This window comes from Mastomys coucha, unplaced genomic scaffold (genome assembly GCF_008632895.1).
Source record: "Mastomys coucha isolate ucsf_1 unplaced genomic scaffold, UCSF_Mcou_1 pScaffold18, whole genome shotgun sequence".
NCBI lineage: Eukaryota > Metazoa > Chordata > Mammalia > Rodentia > Muridae > Mastomys > Mastomys coucha.
In genome coordinates, this window is record NW_022196900.1 from 44,857,301 (window position 1) to 44,884,725 (window position 27,425).

At 35.9% G+C, this 27,425-nt stretch overlaps 1 protein-coding gene across 2 annotated transcripts in view; it reads left to right on the forward strand.

Annotated features, from left to right (window-relative positions):
* Cntln (centlein) overlaps positions 1-27,425 on the forward strand; it is a 241,922-nt gene that overhangs the window by 124,849 nt on the left and 89,648 nt on the right. For both annotated transcript variants that reach the window (XM_031377791.1, XM_031377792.1), the window contains exons 9-13: positions 7-159; positions 1,847-1,972; positions 9,884-10,005; positions 11,381-11,500; positions 26,624-26,724. In XM_031377791.1, the coding sequence (XP_031233651.1) occupies positions 7-159; positions 1,847-1,972; positions 9,884-10,005; positions 11,381-11,500; positions 26,624-26,724 (622 nt within the window). The remainder of the gene's footprint in view (positions 1-6; positions 160-1,846; positions 1,973-9,883; positions 10,006-11,380; positions 11,501-26,623; positions 26,725-27,425) is intronic.

Genomic DNA, 27,425 nt, shown 5'->3' on the forward strand with positions numbered 1-27,425 from the left:
TCTCAGGTACCATTATCAAGCTGGGAAACATTAATGATCTCACAAAAGTCTGAAATTGAGTATTTACAGAAGAAACTGAAAGTGGCAAATGAAAAATTGATGGAGAATAGATCTTGTGACCAGGATTTTTCAGAGAAGGGGACTGAAGGAAAACACAAGGTAGAGATGTTTATCATCTTAGTCATTGTCAGGAGGAGGCGGGCAGGGCAAGGGAGGAGTCAGAAAGCAATGAGACGCATGCATTTATTTCCATATGTGTGTGTGTGTGTGTGTGTGTGTGTGTATTTATACATATGTATATATGTGTGTGTTATATATATATATATATATATATATATATATGGATATATATATATAAACTAAAACCTTTAATTATTTTGTTAAGGATTCTTAAACTATCTAATAGAGTTTATTGTAATATGTAGTTAATTAAATTTCTAATTTTAAATAGAATGAAATTTATATTATAATCCATTTTTGTTTCTGTATTATATGTAAAGTACAGGACATTGAAATATCAAATACTGAAATACCTTAATTAGCTTTTTGTTTTTCTTCTTTCTTGGGGGGCAGATTTAAAGGTTAGCAATAAAGTTAAAACAACAAATTTTACACAGCATATTTATTTTTACATTCTCTGTTTTTCTTTTTTTTTGGTATGCACTATATATTTATGTTATGTAGCAGAATATGCTATAGAGTATTTAGATATCTATACAAATATCTATGTATTATAGAAATAGCATAGAAAGGTCACAGATAAGTTGAAGTGCCTTTTCCCTAAAGGCAGGTGTTTTAGACTTCCCCTCACACCTCTTACATTGAAACACAGACCCTATGTTGAGGATGATTGTTTGGGGTTCCAGTTTTCTTCTGTGCTTTTAATGCTTAGAACAAGCTGCCCTGATAAAGGAAACATTTTCAATGAGACTGATTGGTGAAGCCATGGCGTTCTTATCTGTGCCTTATAATATTGCTAGTATTTTCCAGAAGTGTGGATTTTATTTATCACAATATCGCTATTGCCCTTTGTAGCTCTTATCATTTTGAAATAGCTTCTCATGCCTTATTTTAGTGAAAGAAAACATTCATAAGATTAAAAACCCACATTTAGTTGTTTGCTGTACTGCTGAAGTTTGAAAATATACTAGTTTGATCTCCAAAGCCAAGAAAAGGAAGGAGAGGCATGTTTTAAACATTTTCTTTTTCTATTTTGTATGGACATGCATAAAAGGAGAACACTGCTGCCCAGGTTTATAGTCATTTTCCTGCATTCTGTCTCCAGATTGGTATATGAAGCTACATAATATAAACACACATTCTTGTCTCTAGTTAGCCACATTACAGTTAATGACCATATGGTCATTATGGTATAAGATCTACTGTCTGTTGTATTTATATTCCTCAAGCATATTGTTCCTTCAACTTCACAGTGTGTTAAACTATTTCAAAGGGGAAAAAATCCTTTCCCTCTTGTTTCTGGTTGTCCTATCAAGTGTAACCTTGGACCCTTATAGAGCAATTAGACCAGCCTCTATCCCCTCCTTTGTAATGAGGTTTCTTGCATTTCTGAGTCTATAACCCTTTAGTCTTCCCTAATGGGACATCATTATTCTGAAAGAAACAATGTAAATGTAAATGAATATTCTCATTAACGAGTCACAGAGAAACCTTTAGCTGTAGCACTGTGGTAATTTCGCTTGTTATTTCTCGGGTATTCCATGCAGGACTTTTTTTTTTTTATAATTCATTATTAGTATTCAAAATTACTTGTTCTTTAATTTTGCATGTCTTTCATAATCCAGTGTTTCAGCCAGTTCAACCATGTCCTTGTTTTATTCCCGAGGAACCACCTGTGAAACGGTCAAGGTCTTTGTCCCCAAAGAGCTGTTTCATGGACTCCGAGGAGCTAAGGAGGCTTAGAAAGGCTGAAAGAAAGATTGAGAACTTGGAGAAGACGCTACAGCTAAAGGTGAACTTTAAACCATCTCTTTAATCATAACCACTCAACGATAAATATAAACAGAGCAAGTATATAGTTCACAAATTACTACTTGCTGATTTTTCTTTCTGATTTTAAGTATTATGTCAAAACATACAGTCTTTCAAACAGGTTTCTTAGGAATATAAAGTGGGCAAAATTTACTACTTGAAAATGAAATATGTATTCATTAATTTCAAATAAAATTGCAATAAATTTCTTACACTAATTTAGACACAAAAGTACAACACTATACATAATGAAAAGAGAGCTTCCTGTTGTTCATTATATATGTTTTAAGACTAAATTGAGTTAAGCACTATATTCACTTCACTTAGATCACTTATAGATGCTGTAGTAGGGTAATTTTTTTATAGGGGAAACACTGAACATGAAGTGGTGTTAGTCTGAGAACTCCATCCTGGGATGATGGTGCTGCTTCATTCAGAGTGTAGCTTCCCTTCTCAGCTGAAACTCACCTCACAGACATACCAAGAGGTCTGTCTCCTAAATGATTCTAAACCTAATGGGTTTGGTAACGGAGCCTACTGGTCAGTTACTTCTACATGAGAACCAGGTAGAGCTTGTTATGCAGCTCACCGGTAGAACACTTACCTAATACATATACAGCCTTTAATTCAATTTCCAAGCATGCAAACCCAAAACAGATAAATGCAAACACAGTGAAAATACTAAATAAATATTTTATGTATTATGTTTTTTATTTCAACTGAATTTATTACAGAACATGCCATGTATTTAAATTCCTCCTCTGCTCATTTTAAGAAGCATGTACCTTATTGCTTTGCCTTTGAGAGCAAATAAATTCTAACTCATATTTACGGGGGGAAGTTGTTAGTATTAGTTATAGTTTCCTATAACATAGTTAATTATATGTAGGTGTATACATGTGTATGCATAGGTGTAGGCATACACATATATATTCACGTATATTGATCCAGATTCTATTTTTATATGGGATTATTTACATTAAACTGTCATTGATTCAGCCAGTAACAGAAGCTGAGAAGTTCTAGATATGTACTTAGGAACTGGAGGTCTAAAAGATCCAAACATAGTTCCAGTCTGAGTCTTAAGGCTGTAGAAACAGAACTCATTGTGTAAGTTCATGTTTAAATATCATTTTGAGACCAAATACAAGGGAAGATCAGCATCTCATCTCAGAAATAGTCAAGCAGAGAGGAAAATCTTTTTTTTTAAACTGAGGTTTTCAAGAGATTGAGGAATGCTATATATTTTAATCACTAATTAATGCATTCTTTTGCTACTAACACAGTTTCAGAGATTTGTAGCTAGCACAGAAAAGAGATTTCTTTAGGATACCAATTCCTGCACATGGAGAGGTCCTATATGGAGATAACCTTCTGCAGGCAGTATATGACAGTGAGTAACAAGAACACCCTTCCTCTCTTTTCCTCCTAAGCCATAGTTATTCAGTCTTACAGACTTCATAGAAAAGCAAACAGACACAAACAAACAAAATAAAAATAACACCCCCCAAAAAGACTGCTTTAATCTTGCTATCTCACATAGGCCAGACCTCCAAGCACTATAGTCACTCTTAAGTTCCTGCTGTCTTAATAACTCATAATAGAGGTTAACTTTTTCACATGAAGCTTGGTGGATACTGCCCAGTGGAGAATACTGGCTCAAAACATATAAGGCTTTGGCTTCTGTAGCCAACACTGCAAATAGTAACAGTGGGAATGAATGAGTTTGTTTTTCCAGGACTTCTGTAAGGCATCACCCCAAACTGGGTGGCTTATACAATAGCAATGTATTGTTGTGGGGTTTCAGACTAGCCCAGTCTAATAGCAAAGTGTCAGCCAGACTAGTCCCTCTGATTACTGGGTGTCAGTTCTGTTGCTTCTTCCTCATTTCTTGTTGCTTAGCTATCCTTGCCTTATAGGTGGCATCCTCCATGTCTTCGCATTGTCTTTTATACATGTCTTTTTCTCTGTGTCTGTATTTTATCATTTTAGAATTATATTAGATTAGGGCCCACATAATGACCTTATTTTTAGTTGATTACCTTCATATAAATCCTATATCAAAAAAGCATATTCTGACACATCAGGATTAGGATATAACATAGTTTTTTAGTTTTTATTCTGGAAGAATAAGTGGACGAAGGTTGATTTATAAAGCTATCTGGATTTTAAAATATTTTGTTCTGATTTCTTGATTTTTAGGCTATTACCCATTAATATATGGATATATATATATATATATATATGCATGTATGTATGTATATGTGTATATGTTGAAATTTTGTTGTGACCTTTGAGTGATCATAGCCTAAAAACATATATTTACATCTCCGCAAATACACCCCCCAATGAGGTAATAGTTTCATGGAGTTTTTATAGCAGAACAGAGAAAGTTAAAAATTAGAGCACTTGAAAAATACATTGATAGGGACAGTGTGTGGGCAGTTAGAGCAGGCAGAGGAATCTCAACCACAGGCCTCAAATGTTATCTGATTGCATTCTTAGCCCTTTGGTAGAGAATGGGTTTTTGTTAATACATTCTAAAGATTGTGAACATTGGATATTGTATCAGACTCTGAGGTGCCTAAGGAGGCTCTTTGGGTGTTGTAAGTCCAAGGAAAATTGTAATTAGGGTATCAGATCAACAGCAACAACAACAAAATCTGTATTCACTGAAGAATTTTTATCAGTGTATCCACCTTTGAAGATAGATTCACACCAAGTCCATCAGTGAGGGGCATCAAGACAGGACCCTGGAGCAGAATCCATGGAGGACAGCTATTTGCTGGCTTGCTTACAGGCTCTTATCTAGCTAGCTTTCTTTTTGTAGTTCAAGATTATCTGCCTAGGGATGCCACAACCCACAGGCTAGACCTTCTTATATCAGTTATGAATCGAGATAATCCTCCACAGACTGGCCCACAGGCCTTAACTGTCCTAAGCAATTCTTCAATCAAGAATTTCCTTCCACATGACTCTAAGCTTTGTCAAGTTGACAAGTAATGCTGACTAAGACATAAAGTTTGTATGTATATTTTCATAGTCCTGATACATATGGAATTTATACGTTTTGATTAAATTAAGTATCCATAATGCAGTCCTTGGAGATCATTTTTTATTTTTTATTTTATTTTATTTTATTTGGACTCACTGGATCATTATAGAAAGAATAGAGAGAACATAAAGTTGGAAGAGAGCATATAACAGGGAATCTGGGAGGAGTTAGGGAGGGAAGTAGAGGTGAATATGACTGAATATATCGAATGCATCTCTTGAAGTGCTAATGAGCAGAAAGCCTCAAACGGGCTGAAAAGCCCTGTGCATGACAGCTGACTTGACTGACAACCATGGAAGCTAGTGAGAAGATAGTTTACCAAGCTCTGTCTTGTACTGCATTCAGACTGCAGGGAAAACTGACCCACAGATGGAATCTTTCCCACCCTCTTAGCCCCAACCCTCCCTATACCTCAGGTGTACCCTTTTCTCTCTGGCAGAGAGATTGGTGTCTTTCATTGTTGAGATTATGGACAATCTGCTTCTGCTAAGATCAGATTATTCTTTTTTATTTCTATTTCTAAGTCACCATCTTCAGTATCTATCTAACATGCGTGAAATTCTCAAAGAAACATGATCAGGTATGGGGAAGAAGGGAGACAGGAGAGAATCCCTGAGGGCCAGCAGAATGGATGGAGATATGCAGCCTCGGGGGTGGGGCATGGGCATGGGAATGGGAAGTGGTGGGGGACCCTCTGGAATGTACCAGAGACCCAGGAGATGAGAGACTCTCAGGACTCAAAGGGAGGGACCTTAGATGAAATGCCAACCATGGGGAGGGAGAACTCATAGAGTCCACCTCCAGCAGGAAGACAGGACATCAAGTGGAGGGATGGGATTGCCATCCCATAGTCAAAAACTTTGATTCAGAATTGTTCCTGTCTGAAAGAACTACAGGGACAAAAATGGAGAAATGGCTGAGGGAAAGGCAGTCCACTTATCTGCCCAAATTAGGACCCATCTCGAGGGGAGACTCTAAGGCCTGACACTATTACTGAGGCTATGGTTTGCGTACAGATAAGAGCCTAGCAAGGCTGTCCTCTGAGAGACCCAACAGCAGCTGAAAGGGTCAGATGCAGATGCTTACCCCCAACTATTGGACTGAAGTCGGGAACCCCTGTGGTTGAATTAGGGAAAGGCTAGAAGAAGCTGAGGAGGAGGGCGACCCCATGGGAAGACCAACAGTCTCAACTAACCTGGTCCCTTGAGATCTCTCAGACACTTAGCCACCAACCAGGCAGAATACACCAGCTGATATGAGGCCCCCAACACATATACAGCAGAGGACTGCAGGGTCTGGCCTCAGTTGGAAAAGAGGCACCTACCTTTGAAAGACATGAGGCCCCAGGGAGTTGGGAGGCCTGGTTGGGGTAGAGGGACATCCTCTTGAAGATGGGGGTGGGAGTGGGGAATGGGATTGGGGGGTAGGTGGGGGTGGAGTGGGGAGGGTGAGATGTGATGTGAGATAAGGAACAGTAGGGGGCCGGACCAGGAGGAGAATAGTGACTGGACTATAAAAAAAATAAGTAAAAAACAAAAAATGAATCCACATCCACAAAAAAATAAAAGCAAAGAAAAAAATATTCATTTTACTGACTTCCCTTAACGTTTTCTCAAATCACTGCTTTTTGAACAGAGTTTATATTTCTAATTCATCTTCTCTCACAGAGGAGCCTTTAACCTAACCAGAAGACTAGATCAAGAATCTCTACTGCTCTTATGAAATAAAAAAAGGAAAAAAGAAAATATGCAAATATATTGAGGAAAGTCACTTAATACAGTTTACTTAGTTTCTGTTTTCTAATGTTTCAGTGTCCCTAGCCATTTCAAAACAAAGTGTATAGAAAGTATTTAGTAAATATTTTTTAGAATGATCTAATGAATGAATCTAATTCATGGCTCCTCTTAAAATATTTGTGTGCCCTTTAGGAAGATTTGGTAGTTAATAATATAAAATGTATCATTTCTTATACTTGACTTTACAGTATAAATTGTTGTGGCAATATACCTCTGATAAAATGCTGTTATTTTTATTTTCAATATTATATATGGAATAGGACTTAAAGAATTAGAAGCCATCAACCAAGGAGTACACATAGTTCTAGTTGCACATGTAGCAGAGGATGGCCTTGTCAGGCATCAAAGGGAGGAGAGGCCCTTGGTCCTGTGAAGACTTGATAGATGCCCCAGTGTAGGGGAATCAAGGGTGGGGAGGTGGGAGTGGGTGGGTGAAGGAACACCCTCATAGAAGCAGGGGGAGGGAGGATGTGATAGGGTGTTTCCGAGAGGGAGGGAAACCTGGAATGGGGATAACATTTGAAATGTAAATAAAGAAAATATCCAATTAAAAAAAGAATTAGGATTTCATGTCTAAGCTCGATATGTGAGGTTATAAAGCATCTTTGGCTATTTCTTTTCATTGTTTCTTTAGAAGTAACCATACAAACTTAGATTTTATCTGTTTTAATGTATTAAGATAGGGAAAAATGAAATGTATCTTATGTTTATATTTTATAACACTTTAATTCTGTTTCTGAAGGAAGACAAATGTGTTCCATAGCATCATATATGTGTATGAAAGTATATTTAAACATTAACATTAATTGCATATATTATATTGATTTATAAAGCTTAATATGAGTCCCCTATTTTAATAGGTTAAATTTTAAGAACTTTTTTTTTTCTAAAGAGGGCATCAGATCTCATTACAGGTGGTGTGAGCCATCACGTGAAATTTTAAGAACTTTATAAATGTAATATAAGCATTGGAATATTATACATCAATGAAGCAATAAAGAGGCAAATAAAATTAAAACAAAGTTCATTGGTCTCCTATAAAAATTTCTTATCCTATTGAGCTACAGATATTGATTACCATAGAAAAGCAAAATACTTATAAGAAGTTTTCAAAAATTAATTGTAAAATAAGAGATTTGGGGGCATAAATTTGATCCTGTGAAGAATAATTAAAGCCAGCTATTGCAGAAGATTTTTACGTAGTTCAGGTTTTGAGAAATATTTTGACCTTAATCTCTTGTAAACATTTCTTATAGGTAATTTCTTATTGGAAATTTATTAAGAAATTTTTAACACACCATGTTAAGAGAACTGATATTTAGTTTGTTTAGTAGATGTAGTATGAAAAATTCAAGTTTTAATTTATTCTCTGTGTCCTATAAGACATAGAAATATCTTCTATTTTAAATATGAAGAATCCGATGCACAATAAATTTAAATGTCTGCCACTATCTTAAAATTTTAATGGCTATTTTAGGTATTAGAATATGCTTCCTTTTAACAAAGTTACAGCAATTGTCTGAAAATATTCTAAAGATTCTGTTAGATAATACTTTTTCTGTACACTCCAGACAGGCAATGTCATTTTTGTACTTTACTTTTCTTTATCAAAAATTTCTATTTCTCTATGATATAAAATACTTCTTGGTATGCACATACCAATACTTTTAATAGTCACTTAGAATTCTACTCGAAGTATAATAAAAGCAGAGCAAAAAAGTATTGATACTCATGAGAAGAATTGAAATAAAGTAATACAAACTATAAATATTACCTTCCAATTTAGATGAGAGGTAAGTGGTCAAGGACATAATGAATTCTACAGGATAAAGGCATCACTGTGAATACCTGGAGAGAGGATGATAAGAGATGCTCACTTTTGCTGTGCATCTCTCTAGGGAAGGCCCTCTACTAGGCTTCTGTCTGTAAGCCTTTGTTTACTATTCTGGTTTTGTAGAAAAAGAAGTTGAATTTAGTTGTGTTTGTAAGATTATTCAGCTAGTGGAAAAGTCTGTCAGAATGTAATCCAAATCTGAGTGTGGAATCCCACATTTTACATTGCTGTAAGCTGGAGAGAACCTGTTTCTTCTAGCAATTTATTGTAGAGCTTCATTGTACAATAGTACGAGTGTGGTTTAAAGGTTTATACTTTATTCAATGAGTATGAGTATTTCTCCTCCCCCCACCCCGTGTGTGTGTGTGTGTGTGTGTGTGTGTGTGTGTGTGTCTGGTACCCATGAAGGCCAGACAAAGATGTTAGATCTTATTGAACTGGAGTTGCAGATGGTTATGAGTTTCCATATGGGTGCAAACACTCCTAACTACTGAACAGTCTTTCCAGTCCCTAGATGCTTTCGTCCCCTCCCAGTTGAGTATCTCATGGGGAACAAAAACTGAGGAAGTCACTTGTTTTAGTTTGAGAAACAGAGTTCATAATTAGTGCAGTAACATTAATATAATTCCAAAGACCAGCAAATTGGTCTTTGTGACATGACTATATCTAACCAGCAGTTCCCTCATATGCTATGCCTCAAAACTAATAAGATTTTTTCTCCGCTTCCAGTCTTCATGGTAGAACCTAACATTAAACTATACTGTTTATAGCATAAGTCCATTGGTTTCTTCCCTTTGTGAAATTTCTGTGCTTTATTACATATAAATTATGGATCTGTGGCATTAAGAATTGATCTTACTGTGATTAATATCCATATAGTTTAATAAAATAATTTTCATTTGTGCATGGACAAATCCTTGTGTTGTTAATACAGAAAAGATATAAACATTTCTAAAATAAATGTAGGAATATTTGTATGTCTCCAAACTATGTAAAGTGCACAAAAAATTCAGTGAATTGATTGAATGGATCAAGCGAGCCTGTTCTTTGACTACAGGAAAAAATGGTTTTGGCTTAAGTAAGTATTATAAATACACTCACTGATTCAGATGGCCTTCCTTCCAGTTTCATCCCTAGATGAGTAATTTTAGATGCATTATATCAATAGTATTTCATAAATGTATACTTGCTTTCTGTGTTCTATAGAGCCAAGAAAATGATGAGCTAAGAGATGCCCATGAAAAACGCAAGGAAAGGCTACAGATGTTACACACCAACTACAGAGCAGTAAAAGAGCAATTAAAACAGTGGGAAGAAGACAGTAGCATGTGAGTTACATAGCTCATAAAGGCATCTCCCTAAATATTAAATGGAATGGAGGGCATTATATAGGTGTTTTAATGGCTTTTGTTTAGTTTTAGAGAAATTATTTGATAGTCAAATCTTTACTATGAATATTTTAGGGGAGAACATAACAAATGAAAACAGAAAAATGTGCTAGCCATAACTATAGATTTTCTTATCATTTACAGATGACACTGGCAGGAGGTGATTATGAGTAGTATATCTCTTTACTATCAATAGAATAGCTTAATAAATGTATATAAGTCAAAGGAAACCCAGTTAATAATATCTGTATTATTGAAGAACTGCTTTTAAATAAATAAAATACTGGTGTAAAAATTTTATAACCCCCATAGTATTTACATTTTAATGGAAAGACAGTAGAAATGTGAAAACTACATGTATAGTTAACCATCTTAAAACTATTTCAACCTAGTCTGCAATTTGAACATCTTTACTATCCATCAGTTTTTTTTTAAACTTCGGCTTATCTGAATGAATTGGCAGTCTCAGTTCAATTGCCCTGAACAGGTGTTCAGATCTTGGTTAGTGGTGAGTTGCTCCCCTGGTAACAGTATCAACAGAGGGCAAAGGACTGGATGAGCATAGCAAATCTACTTCCCTCCCACTTTGAGATGGATCCTTTAGGGCACTGTTGATGATACACATTGGTCTGTTCTGTAGAGAGGTAGTTTCTAAATCGGCCAGTACAGCACTTTTAGAAACTAAAAGTGAAGTTCGTTTCATGTACAGAAAATGAAACTATAAAGGGCATTTGGCCTCGCTGGTAGATAATTGTCACTTCTAACCTCTTCCTTTGAAGAATGGGAAATGTTTCACATCTTGTCTCAGTAAAGCAGTGATGAAGCAGCTTTCCCTAGCGTTAACCTCTGCTCACCCAGCTTGCAGTGGTAGCTACAAAGAGCACAATCTGCTTTTTGACACAGTCACCATTAATAATGAGTCTGTGATAGGGCATCTTTACCACATGCAGATCAGATGTCAGCAAATTCTAGATGAATCAATTGCTGTGGTCTCTTTTTGTAGACTTACAATCCTACAGTGTATGTTTTATTACTTTTATACTAGAATAAATGAGAGAAATAAAGCCCTAGGTTTATTAATATCATATGTCTGCTTAAAAGTTTGCTTTTCATAGTAGCAATTTCGCATTAGGAAATTGTGATATAGGACTTTAACTTTTACATGCTTAGGTATTAGGAAAGTCATCTAAAAAGTAGTAAAATTAAATTAGTAATTGAGATTTGGTCTCAATTCATAGATAGTTATGAATTTTAAGGAACATATAAATAAACTTTTATACCACTTTTAATATGCAGTTTTTTACTTTAAAAATAGGGCTGAAACCAGAAAAATGAAGCGAGCAGATCCTGAACAACTTCGTCAAGAAGATTCTGATGCTGTCTGGAATGAGCTGGCATATTTCAAAAGAGAAAACCAGGAGTTGATGGTTCAAAAGTGAGTTTCTTTTTAATAAGAGAAAATTGTGTAAATAATCTGAGATTTATTTTTGTTACTCAAAGTCTATTAGAGAAGCTCATTTTAAAACTTGAAAATGAAATTATCTGAAATTTATAAATAAGACTATATATATGTATGTTTGTGTGTGTGTATATATATATATATATATATATATATATATATATATATATAAAATCATGCAATAACAAGTTGCACATTTGCTAGCTCTAACAGAAACTGTAAAATATGATCTAGGGATTGTATTAATTAATGTGGCTCTCATCTGTTGAGGGTGTCGTTCTTCATTAGCCTGTATTTTAGACACTGCCTTGCTTCATTTTTGGAATGAGGTGGAGAGGGGATAACCTAGCCAGCCATCCTTGTTTGATCTCCTAGATATATACGCAATGCAGAATGCCTGAGCTCTCTTGGTTCCCTGCCCTGTCCTGCTAATCCCAGCTGAGCTCATTATGGTGTAGCCTTGCTGCTACTCTTGGAGCCAGAGCTGTCCAAGCTAATTACTGGTAGCAGCAGAACTGCCTGTTAAGGGTCTGGTGTGGATCTGCTAACATGGTCCTTGGTAGTGACCTGCAGAAGACACGAGGGAATTGCTCTCTTTCTTGCCTTGCACTACCTGTCCTTTGGGCTTAATGCTGATCCTCTACATAGGTCTTTTAGCTGCCCTAAGTATAAAACTTGATGAAGGATACTCATATTTTAGAAAACACACAGTTTGCTTGCTTGATCTTATAATTCACTGGCTATTACATTCAGCTTGGCAAAGAAGGAACATTTTTTTGTCTTGTTTTATTTTGAGACAAAGAAAGATTATACCAATATAATTAGCCTCTTCTTTTACTTAACTAGGTTTTTCATTTAGAGTGAATTTTTGACATATGAACTGTGAAGTTTTTAAGTCAGTTGTTTATGATATTGTTTAGTTTGGTACAATTTAATATCATGTGGCCTATTGTGCTTAAATGTCATTGATTATTCTTAGCTGTAAGCAGAAAGCTTCTTTATTTATAAGCTGCATTCTATATAATGATAAACTTTTGAGGAAATTACCATGTCAGATTTAAATGTATATTCTCATTTACCTCCTAAAATACAGGTTTTTTCTATTATAGCTGAAGATTAAATGCTAATAACTAAGTCTCTTACATGAAACTTGCTTTACAGGCTACATAAATTTTTTTGGTTCAAACATTTTTTTGATGATTTTAAATAGCTTTATTGAAATATAATTCATCAGCCATATAATTCTCCCATATTACATATAATTCAAAGCCTATTCAAAGGTTTCTGTACTATCTATAGTTACTGTTATCTTTAGAACATCTTTGTTACCTCTAGCCTATACAACCCATCCTTCCAACTACTTTTCCAGCCCTAGGCAATTACATACTATTCTCTGTTTGTAGATTTTCCTATTCTCGATTTTTCATATCATCTCTGTAGCCACATTATTTTACTAAATATTATATTTCCAAAGTTCATTCATGTTTTAGCATGTACCAGTACTGCATTAATCTTTTATGAATTAAGTTAAATGAGACACCTACTCTAGCTCTTAGAGCTAAGCTACTCAAGAAAATTCAAGTAGATAGATGTTAACTCTAAGGATATAAGGATTCTTGTCCTTGGTCCTCCTGCAGGTGGGGCCTTATTGATGTTTATGGCCCATGTTACCACTGAAGGCCATGTGGATGTCCGTGGTCTGTGCCACACCGGAAGCCATGTTGATGTTCATGGGCTGTGCTCTAACCAGGGCTCATGTTTGTGTGAGTGGCCTACACTGCCATCTGATGCCATTTTGAGGTCTGTGAACTGTGTTGCCACTGTAGTCCAGGCAAATGTTTTTGGTCTGGGCTGCCACCTCAAGCCATGTTGATATCCATGGGCTACCATTGTGGGCCATATTGGTGTCTGCAGTTCCATGTTGCCCTGGAGTAGGCCATGTTGATATCCATGGGCTACCATTGCGGGCCATATTGGTGTCTGCGGTTCCATGTTACCCTGGAGGAGGCCATGTTGATGTCTTTGTCCTGTGCTGCCACTGAGGCCTGTGATGGTGTTTGAGGTTTGTGTTGCAGCAGAGTGCCATTTTGATGTCCATCATTGATCCTGCCACTAGAGACCATCCTGAGGTCTGTGGTGCATGCTAATACAGAGACCATGTGGAAGTTCATGGTTCATGTTATTGCCAGAAATCATGTGGAAGTCCATTATCCATGTTCCCTCTGACTGTCAAAGGCAAGGAGGCTATTTATGTGGTAGCATTGATGACTCCAGAATCATTTGAGAAATGGAGACATAGATGGCTTCTATGACTACTGTACCCCCTCCTCCAAAAACATCTAACAGCCTAGACTGGAAGCCATGGAAGAAAACTTACTGTGATAAGGATGCTGAAGTGTGTAGCTCTACATTAGTAATGGCTTCTGAAAAGGGTGTGGGTTGGGTAGGACTCAAGCCACCAGAAATTTGACCATGCTCCAGTGAGTATATGGGCAATACAAATTGGATGCTTTTTATTTTGTTTTTGGTTTTGTTTGTTTGTTTTTTGACTAGGTGGAAGTCACAGGGTTGGGGGCACACCTGAGTGGAGTGGGAAGTGAATGATGTGGAAACTCTCAAATAATAAAAATATTATGTTGGAAAAAATGTATATATTTAGGAAATATTTTACTCATTAATGAAATAAAAGAAAATGTAAAGAATCCATCTAAAGAAAGTTGGGGAGCTCTCAGAGGCTTAATCTGTTTACTCCGAAGAGTTGTTACACAATAAACAGCTCTTTGAAGGAAATGCTGAGTCCTCATTAAACCATCACAAACTTCCTTGGAACTCTGTTTAAATTCGTGAGTATAAATAGCCATTTATGGTATGGTTATTTTTCCAGTAAAATTTTACTTAATAAAAAATAGTAAATTATTTTTCGCAAAGAATGGTGAAGAGCACATGCATGATAGATCAGGGTGTCATCCCAGCACTTGTGAGGCAGAGGCAGGAGGTTTGCAAGCAAGCTGGAGACCAGCCTGATCTATGTAGTCATTTCCAGGCCAGCCAGGACTGTATACAGAAACTTTATGTCAAACAAAGGAAACTAACAAAAAATAGAACTATTGTATGCTAAACATTGCAGTGTTTAATATACATCCAGAGTTTTATGTTCTTTATCATGGAAAACAAACACTTTTAACATTTTAATATCTAGTATTTGTTTTAGATTTTTTTTAAAAAAAAAACTGCTCTTTTGAGTTGTTGACTTGCTTCATTAAAAAAAAGTCATTAAATAGAGATTGGCTTGAGATTAGGGCAGAATTTAATTACCTAGATGTTCCAAAACATATTTCTGGCATGTTGTACTGAGCAATATTCTCAGTAGTGACTATTATAAATCAAAATATCAACTCTGTAAAGTGTTGAAGCTGATGTCTAGTGTTTTTGTGAAAATGCGTGCCATTGTACAAAAAGAGTACTGGGATCACATTCACTTGCCCAGGCTTCGAGCTTTTGCTGGGGTTCCCAGGATCTGAACCCAGCCTGTCAGGCTTGCGTGGGCATATGCTTTTACAAAAACCTCTAAGCCATCTCCTCAGCTTCAGACCCCTAAATATTTTTATTTTCTGTGTTCTTATCTTTGAGGAATGGCCTTTCAAGTCTGTTCCTATTTTATAAATCTAACTTGTTACTGTGCTTCCTGTTTAACGTTAACTTGATATTAGCATGAATCATCAGAAATGAGTGAGCCTCAGTTGAGCAAATACCTCCGTAAGATCTCAGTTTAGGCAAGCCTGTGGAGAATTTTCTTAATAGTAATTGATGGGGGAGGGCCCAGCTCATTATGTGTGTCGCCATTCCTGGGTTGGTGGTCCTGGGTTCTATAAGAAAGCACACTGAGCAAGCCATGTGGAACAAGCCAGTAAGCAGCATCCCTCCTGGCTTGTGGATCAGCTCCTGCCTCCAGGTTCCTGCCCTGTTTGATAAAGTTCCAGTCCTGGCTTCCTGTAATAATGAACAGTGACGTGGAAGCATAAGCCAAATAAAACCTTTTTACCTAAGTTGGTTTTGGTCATGGTTTTTCATCACAACACTAATAACCTTGAGACTGAACAAATTCAACAATAATTCTTACTAATGAGCTTTAGAAGTTTTTGTTACATATCCTTAATCACTTGTGATTTTAAAATATTTTTCTTTCTTTTAATTTTTTTTCTTATTCTGTAGATTGCCTTCTCCTTTTCTTAGGTCACTGGATATGGAAAATTTTAATAAAATCTGAATTATTTTATTTTTATGTGCCATGGCTTTAATATTATATATAGGCATTATTTCTCTGACCTAAATTTTATCCCATATTTTAAAATTTTTATAAATTTTTCTTTTCTATTTGACTTTATTTTCCACTTAGTATATAAGTTAAATATTTGTATCCCTTTGTATAAGTTAAATATTATAGACCTAAGTTTGTTTTATGGCACATATATGTCCAATGGTACTAAGAAATTGCCTTTGAACTGTTATCAGTTCAAAATTATCAGTTCATTATATTTGTCTTGTACCTAATACAAGACTCTTTTTATTCCATTCATTTGAGTACCTGAATTTCACAAACACCATATGGTCAAAATGATTGCTGCTTTCCAAAAGGTGTTAAACTCAGGGGTAGTAATCAACTGGATTCTTCAGAATTGCTTTGCCTTGCCGTAGGTCTAACTATGAAAAAAAAAAGCCTTTGAAAACACAAATCCTGTAGTAAGAGAATCAGGCAGGAACTTTGGAATTGTGCTGCAGCTCAGAGCTATTTGGAAAAGTAAAACCATTTACTGCATTGAGCCTACATTTAAAAAGGAGCATGCCTACATTGCTTTGAATTTTTTCCACTTTGTTAGTATTAGATATAGGGCAGCTTTCCTGTTCTGTATGTTTGTTAGCTGCCCTGCTGGTGCACACTTGGAAAGGAAGCTGTTGGTAGGCAGATGATGTCTCCCAGGCCATCCTGGGCTCCAGAGTGAGACAACTCCTGAAAGAAATTGTTCTTTGATTCCCATATGCACACTGGGGCACATGCATAAGTATGCAGGGGCATGAGTGTGCACATGCGCACACACACCTGAAGAAATGTAATATTATGTATTTCTAAAATATGATTAAATCCATTGTACTATCTAATGATATTTTTAAAGTATTACAAACTAGCCTTTTTGTGACCATATTTCTAATTTATGTCATATGGTTAGTAAATAATTTCTGGGAGCATAATCTTTTATCATGAAAGAAAATAAAATTTTATTATCTGAACATTAAAAAAAAGCAAAGGAAAAATAAGATTCTTGTCAGATATAGGGCAAAGAATTTAGATTTGGGAGCTATTATCAATGCGGATACCATCTTTACTTTGCTGTCTAATTATACATTGTTAAGTGTCTAGAAGGAAGTTAAATTTTTATGTTGTCATTATGTCATTATCATTGTATGTGAAAGATAAGCTTGCCATAGGATTTATTTTCTTCTGGTTTTATCCTTGAATCTTGTCTTTACAGCTTTATATTTTTAATCTGCATCGTCTTTGAGATTATCTTTGGTTGAGCAATTATTAAGCATCTGTAAACTGTGCTGTTTCCTCCTTGTCTCCTAGTCTGTGGTGAGAAAGGCACTCTGGAGAATTTTTCTCCTGAGGATAACGTTTCTTCGTTTCCTACTTCCAATAATTTCTTATTTTGCTTTATTTTTCAGAAATTTGATTCTAAGATGTCTTGGCATGGATTTTTTTGGATGTAGCTTATTTTGTAGTCTCTCAATTTTTTGAAACACTAGGGAACATTTGTCAAACTTCACAGTTTTAGGTCATTATTTCTATAAATACTTTCTTAAGCAGTACGCTCCCTTTATTCCACCGTTAGGATTCTAGTGGAATGGACATTGGATAGTCTATGGTTCCACAGGTGCTAAGACTCTGTTCACTTGATTTTCATTGTTTCATATCTCTGTAGTTTGGGAATTTTTTTTAAGTTTTATTGCATTATAATGAGAAAAGTTACATGATTTTAATTTATCTGAATTTGTTAACATTTAGAAACATATTTTATGTAAATAGAATTAAATCAAATTCTTGTTTTCCTTTTGTACCCCAACTCCTCCCAGAGACCCCCCTTCAATACCTACAATATCTTTTTTGTCATACTATTTAAAATTTATAAAATATTATAAGAATAAAAATGAGTACTATAAAAGTTGTATGATATAAAACAACTATCAATTTAACAGTCTTATGTAGATGCTTGTCTACAGCAATACTGAAAATACATGTTTTTCTCAATATAAATTTTAAATAACTCCAAATGTATTAAATGTATATTTCAAAATAATACATCACTACTAATATTTTCTTAAATGAACATAAATATATAGTTTTTGTTTGCTTGTTTGTTTTGTATTTTAGTAGAGCTTAAAATCTTGGCTCTTACTGTGGTAACTTGATACAAGAGTTACAAAAGTCAAGCAAAGCATTCAGTCTTACTCTTTGCTGTTCTCTTACAAACCCCCTCCCAATTTAATTGTCTACATTTCTTTTGGGTATATAAATACTTTTAAAATATGTAAGCTGTTCTGAATACCATAGTATAGTGTAAAAATATGAAATAAACAATACTACTAATAGAGAGGCTGAGATAGGAGAAACAAGATCTCAAGACCATTATGTTGTACACAGGAAGACACTGTCAAAAACAAACAAACTGAAAGTGTATATGGATTGTATAATATTGGACCTATTTCTCCAGTTACCAAATTAGAGAGACCATTGGATGACAGTCATTAAATTTCTAATTCCTCATATTTTTGGATTTCAATTGATTAGGATATGTTGGTAATATTAATTTTCACATTAAAATTAAGAAAAAGTAATTGTTCCTTCCTGTTGTTTTTGTTATAGTAGGTGGAATTAGGTTTGTGTGGGTTTGTTGAGAGATTACTTTCTTACTTCTTCTAGGGTGTATTTTTGCTCCTTATGTTGATGTTCTCCATCTATTTTCCTTTATAGGACTGGATTTGTGGAAAGATATTGTGTAAATTTTGTTTTGTCATAGAATATCTTGTTTTCTCCATCTATGGTAATTGAGAGTTTTGCTGGGTATAGTAGCCTGGGCTGGCATTTGTGTTCTTGTAGGGTCTGTATGACATCTGCCCAGGATCTTCTAGCTTTCATAGTCTCTGGTGAGAAGTCTGGTGTAATTCTGATAGGCCTGCCTTTATATGTTACTTGACCTTTTTCCCTTACTGCTTTTAAAATTCTTTCTTTGTTTAATGCATTTGGTGTTTTTATTATTATGCGATGGGAGAATTTCTTTTCTGGTCCAGACTATTTGGAGTTTTATAGGCTTCTTGTATGTTCATGGGAATCTCTTTCTTTAGGTTAGGGAAGTTTTCTTCTATAATTTTGTTGAAGATATTTACTGGCCCATTACTTTGGGAGTTTTCACTCTCTCCTATACCTATTATCCTTAGGTTTGGTCTCCTCATTGCATCCTGGATTTCCTGGACGTTTTGGGTTAGTAGCTTTTTGCTTTTTGCATTTTCTTTGACTGTTGTGTCAATGTTTTCTAAGGTGTCTTCTACCCCTGAGATTCTCTCTTTTATCTCATGTATTCTGTTGGTGATGCTTGCATCTATGGCTCCTGATTTCTTTCCTAGGTTTTCTATCTCCAGGGTTGTCTCTCTTTCTGATTTCTTTATTGTTTCTATTTCCATTTTTAGATTCTGGATGGTTTTGCTCATTTCTTTCACCTGTTTGGTTGTGTTTTCCTGTGGTTCTTTAAGGGATTTTTGTGTTTCCTTTTGAAGGGCTTCTAGCTGTTTACCTGTGTTCTTCTGCATTTCTTTGAGGATGCTACTTATGTCTTTCTTAAAGTCCCGTATCATCATGAGAAGTGATTTTATATCTGAATCTTTCTTTTCCAGTGTGATGGTGTGTCCAGGACTTGCAATGGTGGTAGTATTGGGTTCTGATGCCAAGTAACCTTGGTTTGTGTTGCTTATATTTTTATGCTTGCCCCGCAACATCTCGTTATTTCTAGTGCTACCTGCCCTTGCTAAATCTGACTTGAGCCTGTCCTTCCTGTGATCCTGATTGTGTCAGAACTTTTCAGAGTCAAGCTATCTCTGTGGTCTTGTGATTCTGGGATCCTGTGACCCTAGGCTTGTTAGAGCACCTGGGAGTAGAGTTTCCTCTGTGTGTTTTAGGAATGATTGCAGAGTTTGCGCCCAAGGTCTGCTCAGGGCACCAGCTCAGACAGATCGGAAGAAACCTGAGCCACTGGGCTAGGGGAGTTCCTGTGTGTCTGGTCCTGCTGGTCCCAGTTACTCCCAGTGTTGGGACAGATGATGTATCCTCCTCACCTCTGATCCTGGGTGTCTAGTTTGGGAATTTCTATTGTTGTGTCTTCAAGCTAATATTATATACATGCAGTAAATTTTTTAATTGCAATTTTAGTTTTAAAACCTCTGTTTGAGTATTCTTTATGTTACCTACTAATCAACAGAGAGTTTCTATTTCATTTATTATAGAATTGTTTGCCACCATTTCATGGAGAATTTTAGTTATGACTGCTTTAAAAATCCTTGTCAAGTAATTTTGACATAATTATTATGGTGAATTGAATAAGAAATGCCCCTCACAGTTTTGGGCATTTGAACACTTGGTCCTCAGTTGGTGGCACTGATGAGGTTTGAGAGATGTGGCCTTGCTGGAAGTACTGTGTCATCAGAGATGGGCTTTGAGATGAAAAGCTGTGTGCCAATTCCAATTCCAATTCCAGTGTAATGTGTCATCCCTTACCCCCACACTCTCTGTGTTCCCAGTTACAGATGTGAGGTCTCAGGTTCTCCCTCCTGCCACCATGCCTGCTACTTGCTGCCGTGCTTCTTGACCATGATAGACACTTGTCCTCTGGAACTGTAAGCCCAAATAAACTCTTCTTGAAGTTACAGTGGTCATTTTATCACAGTTACAGAAAACTCACTAATACAGAAGCTGGTATCAGAGAGTGGTCTGTTGCTATTAAGAACCTGACCATTTTAATTTTTGATAAATATGGAAGAATTTGGAATTTTGGACTAAAAAAAGTAATTGGATCTCTAATGTATACTATGCCATCTGCAAATAGGGATAGTTTGACTTTATCCTATTTATATCTCTTTAATTTCCTTCTCTTGACTTATTTTTCCAGTTAGTATTTTAAGCACATTGCTGAAAAGGAATGAGGATCTTGGACATCCCTAGTCTTGCTCCTGATTTGAGTGGAATTCTTCCAAGATTTTCTCCAGTTAAATTTTTGGTGGCTTTGAGTTTCTCATATATAGCTTTTATTATGTTGAAATATGTTTCCTCTAGCCTTCTAGGACTTTTATCATGAAAACATCAGACATTTTCAAAATGATTTTCTGCATCTATTGAGAAGATCTTAGTAAATTGTTTCTGACTTTAAGTCCATTTATGTGGCTTTCTCCTTTTGTTGCCTCGTGCTGCTTTACATGCTGGACTGCCTGCCTCCTGACCATATCACCCTTGGGCTATGAGGATGAGGTGGTGAGGGATCAAAGGCTCAGATGCAGGAGCAGGTGAGAACATCCACTGAAGCAAGCTTCTCTATTAATCCTCAGGGAGCAAGCACCCTTTATATCTTCCACCCTTGTCCCATTGCTCCCAAGCAAGCATGTCTTCCCCAATGACTGGCATTATCTGCTGTTACCTGAGGCTCTCTGGCAATCTTCAGTTAGGTCCTTAAGTGGAAGTTCCTCCGAGGCTGTGCTGCCCCCTGGCTTCATAGAAGGAATTTGAGAATGTTTCTTCTGTTTTTATTCTTTTGGTTGTAGATCTATGCTGTGTAGAATTTTGCTGTGAATCCATTGGATCTGGGACATGTTTTAGCTACAAGGCTTTTTGTTACTATTTGTCTTACTTACTTTTCTGTTGCCCTAAAGGGATCTCACTTGGTTAGGATTTCTGTAGCTGTGACAACACCATGACCCAAAGCATTAGTCACTAATTAAGAAAATGCCTTACAGACCAATCTAGTGGAAGCATTTTCTCTATTGAGGTTACCTCCTGTGTCAAATAGACATAAAGCTAGCCAGCACATGATCCCATTGCTAAGGCAATTTATAAAAGAAATGATGTAGTTGGGGACTTGCTTAGAGTTTCAGAGGGTAGTTCCATAAGCATCAAGGTGCAGAACATAACAACAGGTGGGCAGACAGGCATTGGAAATTACCTGAGATCTTGATTTTTGAAACAAGGACCACAAAACAGAGAGTGAGAGCCAACTGGAATGGTGTAGGCTCTTGAAACTTCAAAGCTCATCCCCAAGCTCACCCTTCCTCCAACAAAGCCACACATTTTCATACTTCCCAGACAGTTCCACCAATTGAGGACCAAGTATTCAAATATATGAATCTATGGAGTCCATTCTTTTTTTGTTTTTTTTATTAGATATTTTCTTTATTTACATTTCAAATTTTATCCCTTTTCCTCATTTCCCCTCTAAAAATCCCATTATCTCATCCTCCCTCCCCCTACTTACTAACCCACCCACTCCTGCTAACCTGTCATGGCATTCCCCTACACTGCCTCACATGAGGCATCCTCTGTTACATATGAGGCTGAAGCCTTGAGTCCCTCCATGTGTACTCTTTGGTTGGTGGTTTAGTCCCTGGGAGCTCTGGGGGTACTTGTTGGTTCATATTGTTGTTCCTCCTATGGGGTTGCAGACCCCTTGAGCTCCTTTGGTCCTTTCTCTAGCTCCTTCATTAGAGACTCTATGCTCAATCCAATGGATGGCTGTGAGAATCCACTTATGTATTTGTCAGATACTGGCAGAGCCTCTCAGGAGACAGCTATATCAGGCTCCTGTCAGCAAGCACTTGTTGGCATCCACAATAGTGTCTGGGTTTGATCACTGTATATGGGATGGATTCCCAGGTGGGACAGTCACTAGATGGCCTTTCCTTCAGTTTCTGCTCCAAACTTTGTCTCTGCAACTCCTTCCATGAGTATTTTGTTCCCCCTTCTAAGAACGACCAAAGTATCCACAGTGTGGTCTTTGTTCTTCTTGAGCTTCATGTGGTCTGTGAATTGTATCTTGGGTATTCCAACCTTCTGGACTAATATCCACTTATCAGTGAGTGCATGCCATGTGTGTTCTTTTGAGATTGGGTTACCTCACTCAGGGTGAATGAAGTCCATTCTTATTCTAACAACAATATTTTTCATTCTCCTCAATTGTATAGGTTTGTTTAGATTTCTGATTTCTTCCTGGTTTAATTTTTTGGATAACTCTATGAATTCATCCATTTCTTTTATGTTTTCTACCCTAATGCTGTATAGGTTTAAAAATATTCCTTCATAATATTCTGATTATTTTTTGGTGCTTCCATATTAATTTCTTATCCTGTTAGTTAGGCCTTCTCTTTCTTTTAGTTAGTTAGTGGGGATAAGGTTTTTCATCTCATCAATCTTCTCAAAGAACCAGATGTTAGATTGTTGATTCTTTATATTGTTTTCTTCTTTCTCTTACTTCTCTTACTTCTTATATTTCTTGCCATCTGTTGGGTTTGATATACAATAACGAATTCTGATGTTTCTCTATTTAGTTTTTGTCCTGATGACCTGCAAAGTGGAGAAAGTGGGGTATTGAAATCACCTGCTATCAATCGACTTATGTTTATCTGGGTCTTTAAGTTCAGTTGTAGATTTTGTTATGAAATTAGCCACCCTAGAGTTTGGTGCATATATATTTAGGATATTAACATCTTCTTGATTAACATTCACTTGATTAGAATGATGTCCGTCTTCATCTTTTCTGATTTTTTTATTATTACCATCATCACCATCAATGACTATTATTAATGTTTATTTTGTCATTCATCAGGATGGTGACACCTGCTTGTCTCCTGGTCCCACTTGACATGAGTACTTTTGTCTCTCCTTTGGCTCTAAGGTGGTGCACATCTTAATGCAAAAATAGATGGGATTTTGTTTCTGGATCATTTACTCAGTATCTTTTGACCGGAATTGAGGCCATTGATGTTTACACTTTCTACTGACATGTATGTGTGATTTTTACTGTGATGGTTTTAGTGGCCTTGGTATTCTCAGTGGTACTTTCTATCTTCCTAATTATGGTTTCATATCTCTTTTCACAGTCCTTCTGTACTCACTCCTCTCCTAAGTCCTAAATATTAATTTCTTCTTGTATCTGTATGGATTATTCATCCCTTACTTTGGGGAAGTTTTTTCTATGATCTTGTTGAACATATGACCCATGACATTAACTGGGGAGTCATCTCCCTCAACTATGCATATAATTCAAAGTTATTTTTTCATAATATCCCATATTTCCTCTATGTTCCTTTCTTGTATATCTTTTAAATATATATAAATATACTAAATATACATATAAATATTATATATACTATACATATATATACACACACATATATATACATATATATACATACATATATATATGAAATGTATATATATATAATATATATATATATATATATATAATATATATATATTGCTCATTTGCTTCAGACTGGAGGCAGAGAGTATACTAGGAACGGTGCAAGTCTTTTGAAACCTTAACCCCACCCCCACCTCTAGTGTCACACAGCATACTTCCTAATGCTTCCCAAACAGTTCTACCAACTAGGGACGAGTATTCAAATATATTAGCTGATTGGGGCCATTCTCTTTTAAACACCACAGAGCTCATAAGATTCCCTTATGCATCTTCAGTAATTTCGGTCTAATGAGCATGAGTTGTTCTCTTGATTTTTTCTTATCCTGGAAGGCCTTTTCTTGAAGTAAAACCTTGCTGGGTACAACAGTCTTGGTAGAAATTATTTTTTCAGGACCCAAATACATGACTCCATGCCCTTCTGGTATTTAGAGTTCCTCCAGAGAAATATACCATGGTCTAATGTCTTTATATGCTACTCTTTTGCAGATTGTAGTGTTTCTTCTTTGTCCTGTACTTTAACAATTTAACTATACTATGTCATGGTGACAGATGTCTATGGTCTTACATGCTGGCATTCCTTCTAAGCTCTACCTAACAGTTACCTACCAACAACCATATAGGTCTGTATAGCAGTCCCTTGCTATAAAAAGGACTGCTTGGCCTTGCTCACTCTCTGACTCTCTGAACCTCTTCTACCTCTCTCCCCTTCCCCTTTCTCCTCTCTCTCTCTGCATGTTCCTGGCCTGCCTCTTCTCTTTCTCTTTCTCTTTCTCTGTCCTTCTCTTCCCCCTCTCTTTCTCTGCCTCTATTCCCTTCTCAACTCCCCTTCCCATGTTCCCAAATAAAACATGTCCTTGGTTTTATAAAGCGCATCAATATGTATTTGAAGTTCTAAATGTTTCTTATACTGGGATGACTGTGTCTCCCCCAGGATGTGGACAGTTTTATGCCACTATCTTATTGAAGAGGTTTTCTCTGATCCCAAACTGTACTTCTTTTCCCTCCAGTATGCCAGAGATCAGAACATATAATTTTTAAGGGTATCCAAAAGCTTTTTACATTTTCTCTTCAAGCTTTTTTAACTTCTCTTACTGTCAGAGGTTTCTTTCTGACAGTAACAATTCAAAAGATCTGTCTTTAAGCTCTGTTATTTTTACTTCTGCTTGACCCAATCTATTTCTCATCTCCTTTGTTACTCTCTAGTCTCTTTCAGATCCTGCATTTCCTTGTTTCATTTATCTGTTTGTGGTTTTTACCCCATTTTTTTTCATATTTCTGTGTTGAAACTGTATGTTGCAATCATCATCTTTTATACTAGATGGTGGACTCCTTAAGCGACTTTCTCTTGATGTTGCCTTAGTCAGTCCTGGGTTTGCTTCACAGAACAGATTCTCATACTCTCCAAAGCTAATATTCCACTATGGTGTTGTTTTGTTTTGTTTGTTTTCCCCTTCCATCCCACTGACTTATTGTAGAAACAGGATTTTTCAGGAGTTGGACTAGCCTGCCAGTAAATCCCTGGCATCCTTCTGTCTCTGCCTCCCCAGCACAAGTATTACAAGCACACACTGCTCTTTTTACACTTTTTACACTGTGTGAGAAATAGAAGTCAGATCCTCTTGATTGTACAGCACTTTATAGACTAAGTCATCTTCCTAGCTTCTGAAAAATGATGCTTAATAAAATTAACCTTAGTGCCATGTACTTGATTTCATTATGACATTTTCAAACATAAATGAGTGAATTGTCTTTGTAGATCTGCTTCTCTTCCCCTTCTGCCACTGTCAATCAGGGCTGCACCCTTCTACTCATTCCCCGCCTTACTGCTTCCTGTCCATGGTCATGTCACATGTGTACTGTTGCCTGCCCTCCCTCCCCTCCTCTCCCTCCCTATCTCTCTCCCATCCTCTCCACCTAACACTTTTCTCCCTCTTGTGGTCTCTGTTCTAGTGTTTTTGCCCTGTACCCACTTATAACTCCCCTCCCATACACAAATAATTCTTTAGCTGGTCATGATGTTATGTGCTAATAATCCTAGCATAGAGAAAGCCAAGGCAAAATTATGAATTCAAAGTTTAGGCTATATATTGAAGTATACAAATTTATAAATTTGAAATAGAAATGTCTAAATATATCTATTTATATAGAAATATAAATTTAATGATATATTTTTATATACTTTAATAGTAGATATAATAATAATATATAATTTAATATATATTATTTTTATATAATTTAATAGTAGATTACATATAAATGTATAAGTATTTAAATAAATATATACATAAAATATAAATATATTTGAAATTGAAATATATAGATACTTTAAAATACCAAAAATAAAAAAATAAAGTTTTTATTTTATGTATTTGGCATGTTAGTTGCAATGCAGATGATAGTTTGTACTAAAAAATATGCTCATAGAAATCAATTTGTATGCTGGATAAAATTAATGAATATTTTTAATTACTATATTTTTGCTTTTATTTTACCATTCCCTACTTCTCAATTGTCTTTGCTGCTTTTTTTTACTACACTGTTCATTAACTTATACATTTTATGTAATTGTTAATTGTTCAAATTTTCATAGGATGAATCTTCAAGATGAATTGGATGAGCTTAAAATACACATGTCTATTGATAAAACAACAATACAGGAATTAAACAGGTGCATGGCAGAGAAAAGAGAAGGTAAGTTTTTAATTAAAATAAATCTTTAGCTTGATTATCTAATTTTTGTTTCAATTTTCAAATTGTACTTAAATTTTGACTTTTTATGCTATTTTACTTATTTATAACACAATTTTTATGTCTCATGAGAAAATGAAATACAGTGAACTCCTAAATATCGCACTTTGAGATGGCTCAGCTGCCAGTGCTGATGATGCTCAGGCCTGTTAAGCTGAGTCCAACCCAGACCCCTAGTAAAAGTGGAGGAAGCCTGCAGAGTCCTCAGTGCCTTCCCCTGAGCCTCACACATGGACCGTGAGCCTCTGCAAACACACTCTCCTCTCCCCCTCTTAATTTAATATAAAAATGTGAACAAATATTTGATAAGAGTAAAAAAGAATTGATTTTATTGTTCATTGACATAATTTTCCTGGTTACACAATTTTATAATTGTGTTTAACATTGGCGATTCACTTTAGTGTGTGTGTTCCTATTACAAGACTTTGAAAGTACTTAGTTCTAATTTTATGGGGCCTCCATCTTAAACTTAGAAGGAAGGTTTGTTCATCTCATATGTGCAAACCACTGTGGCCAACCTTTCTGATGATATGGAATGCACCATGTTACCGACTTGAGATTGCTCCTATATTAAAGTGAAGACAGTTGCATTTACTGTGCAACTTCAGTATCTCAGTGGAAGAAGCAAAATTCCTTCTAACTTC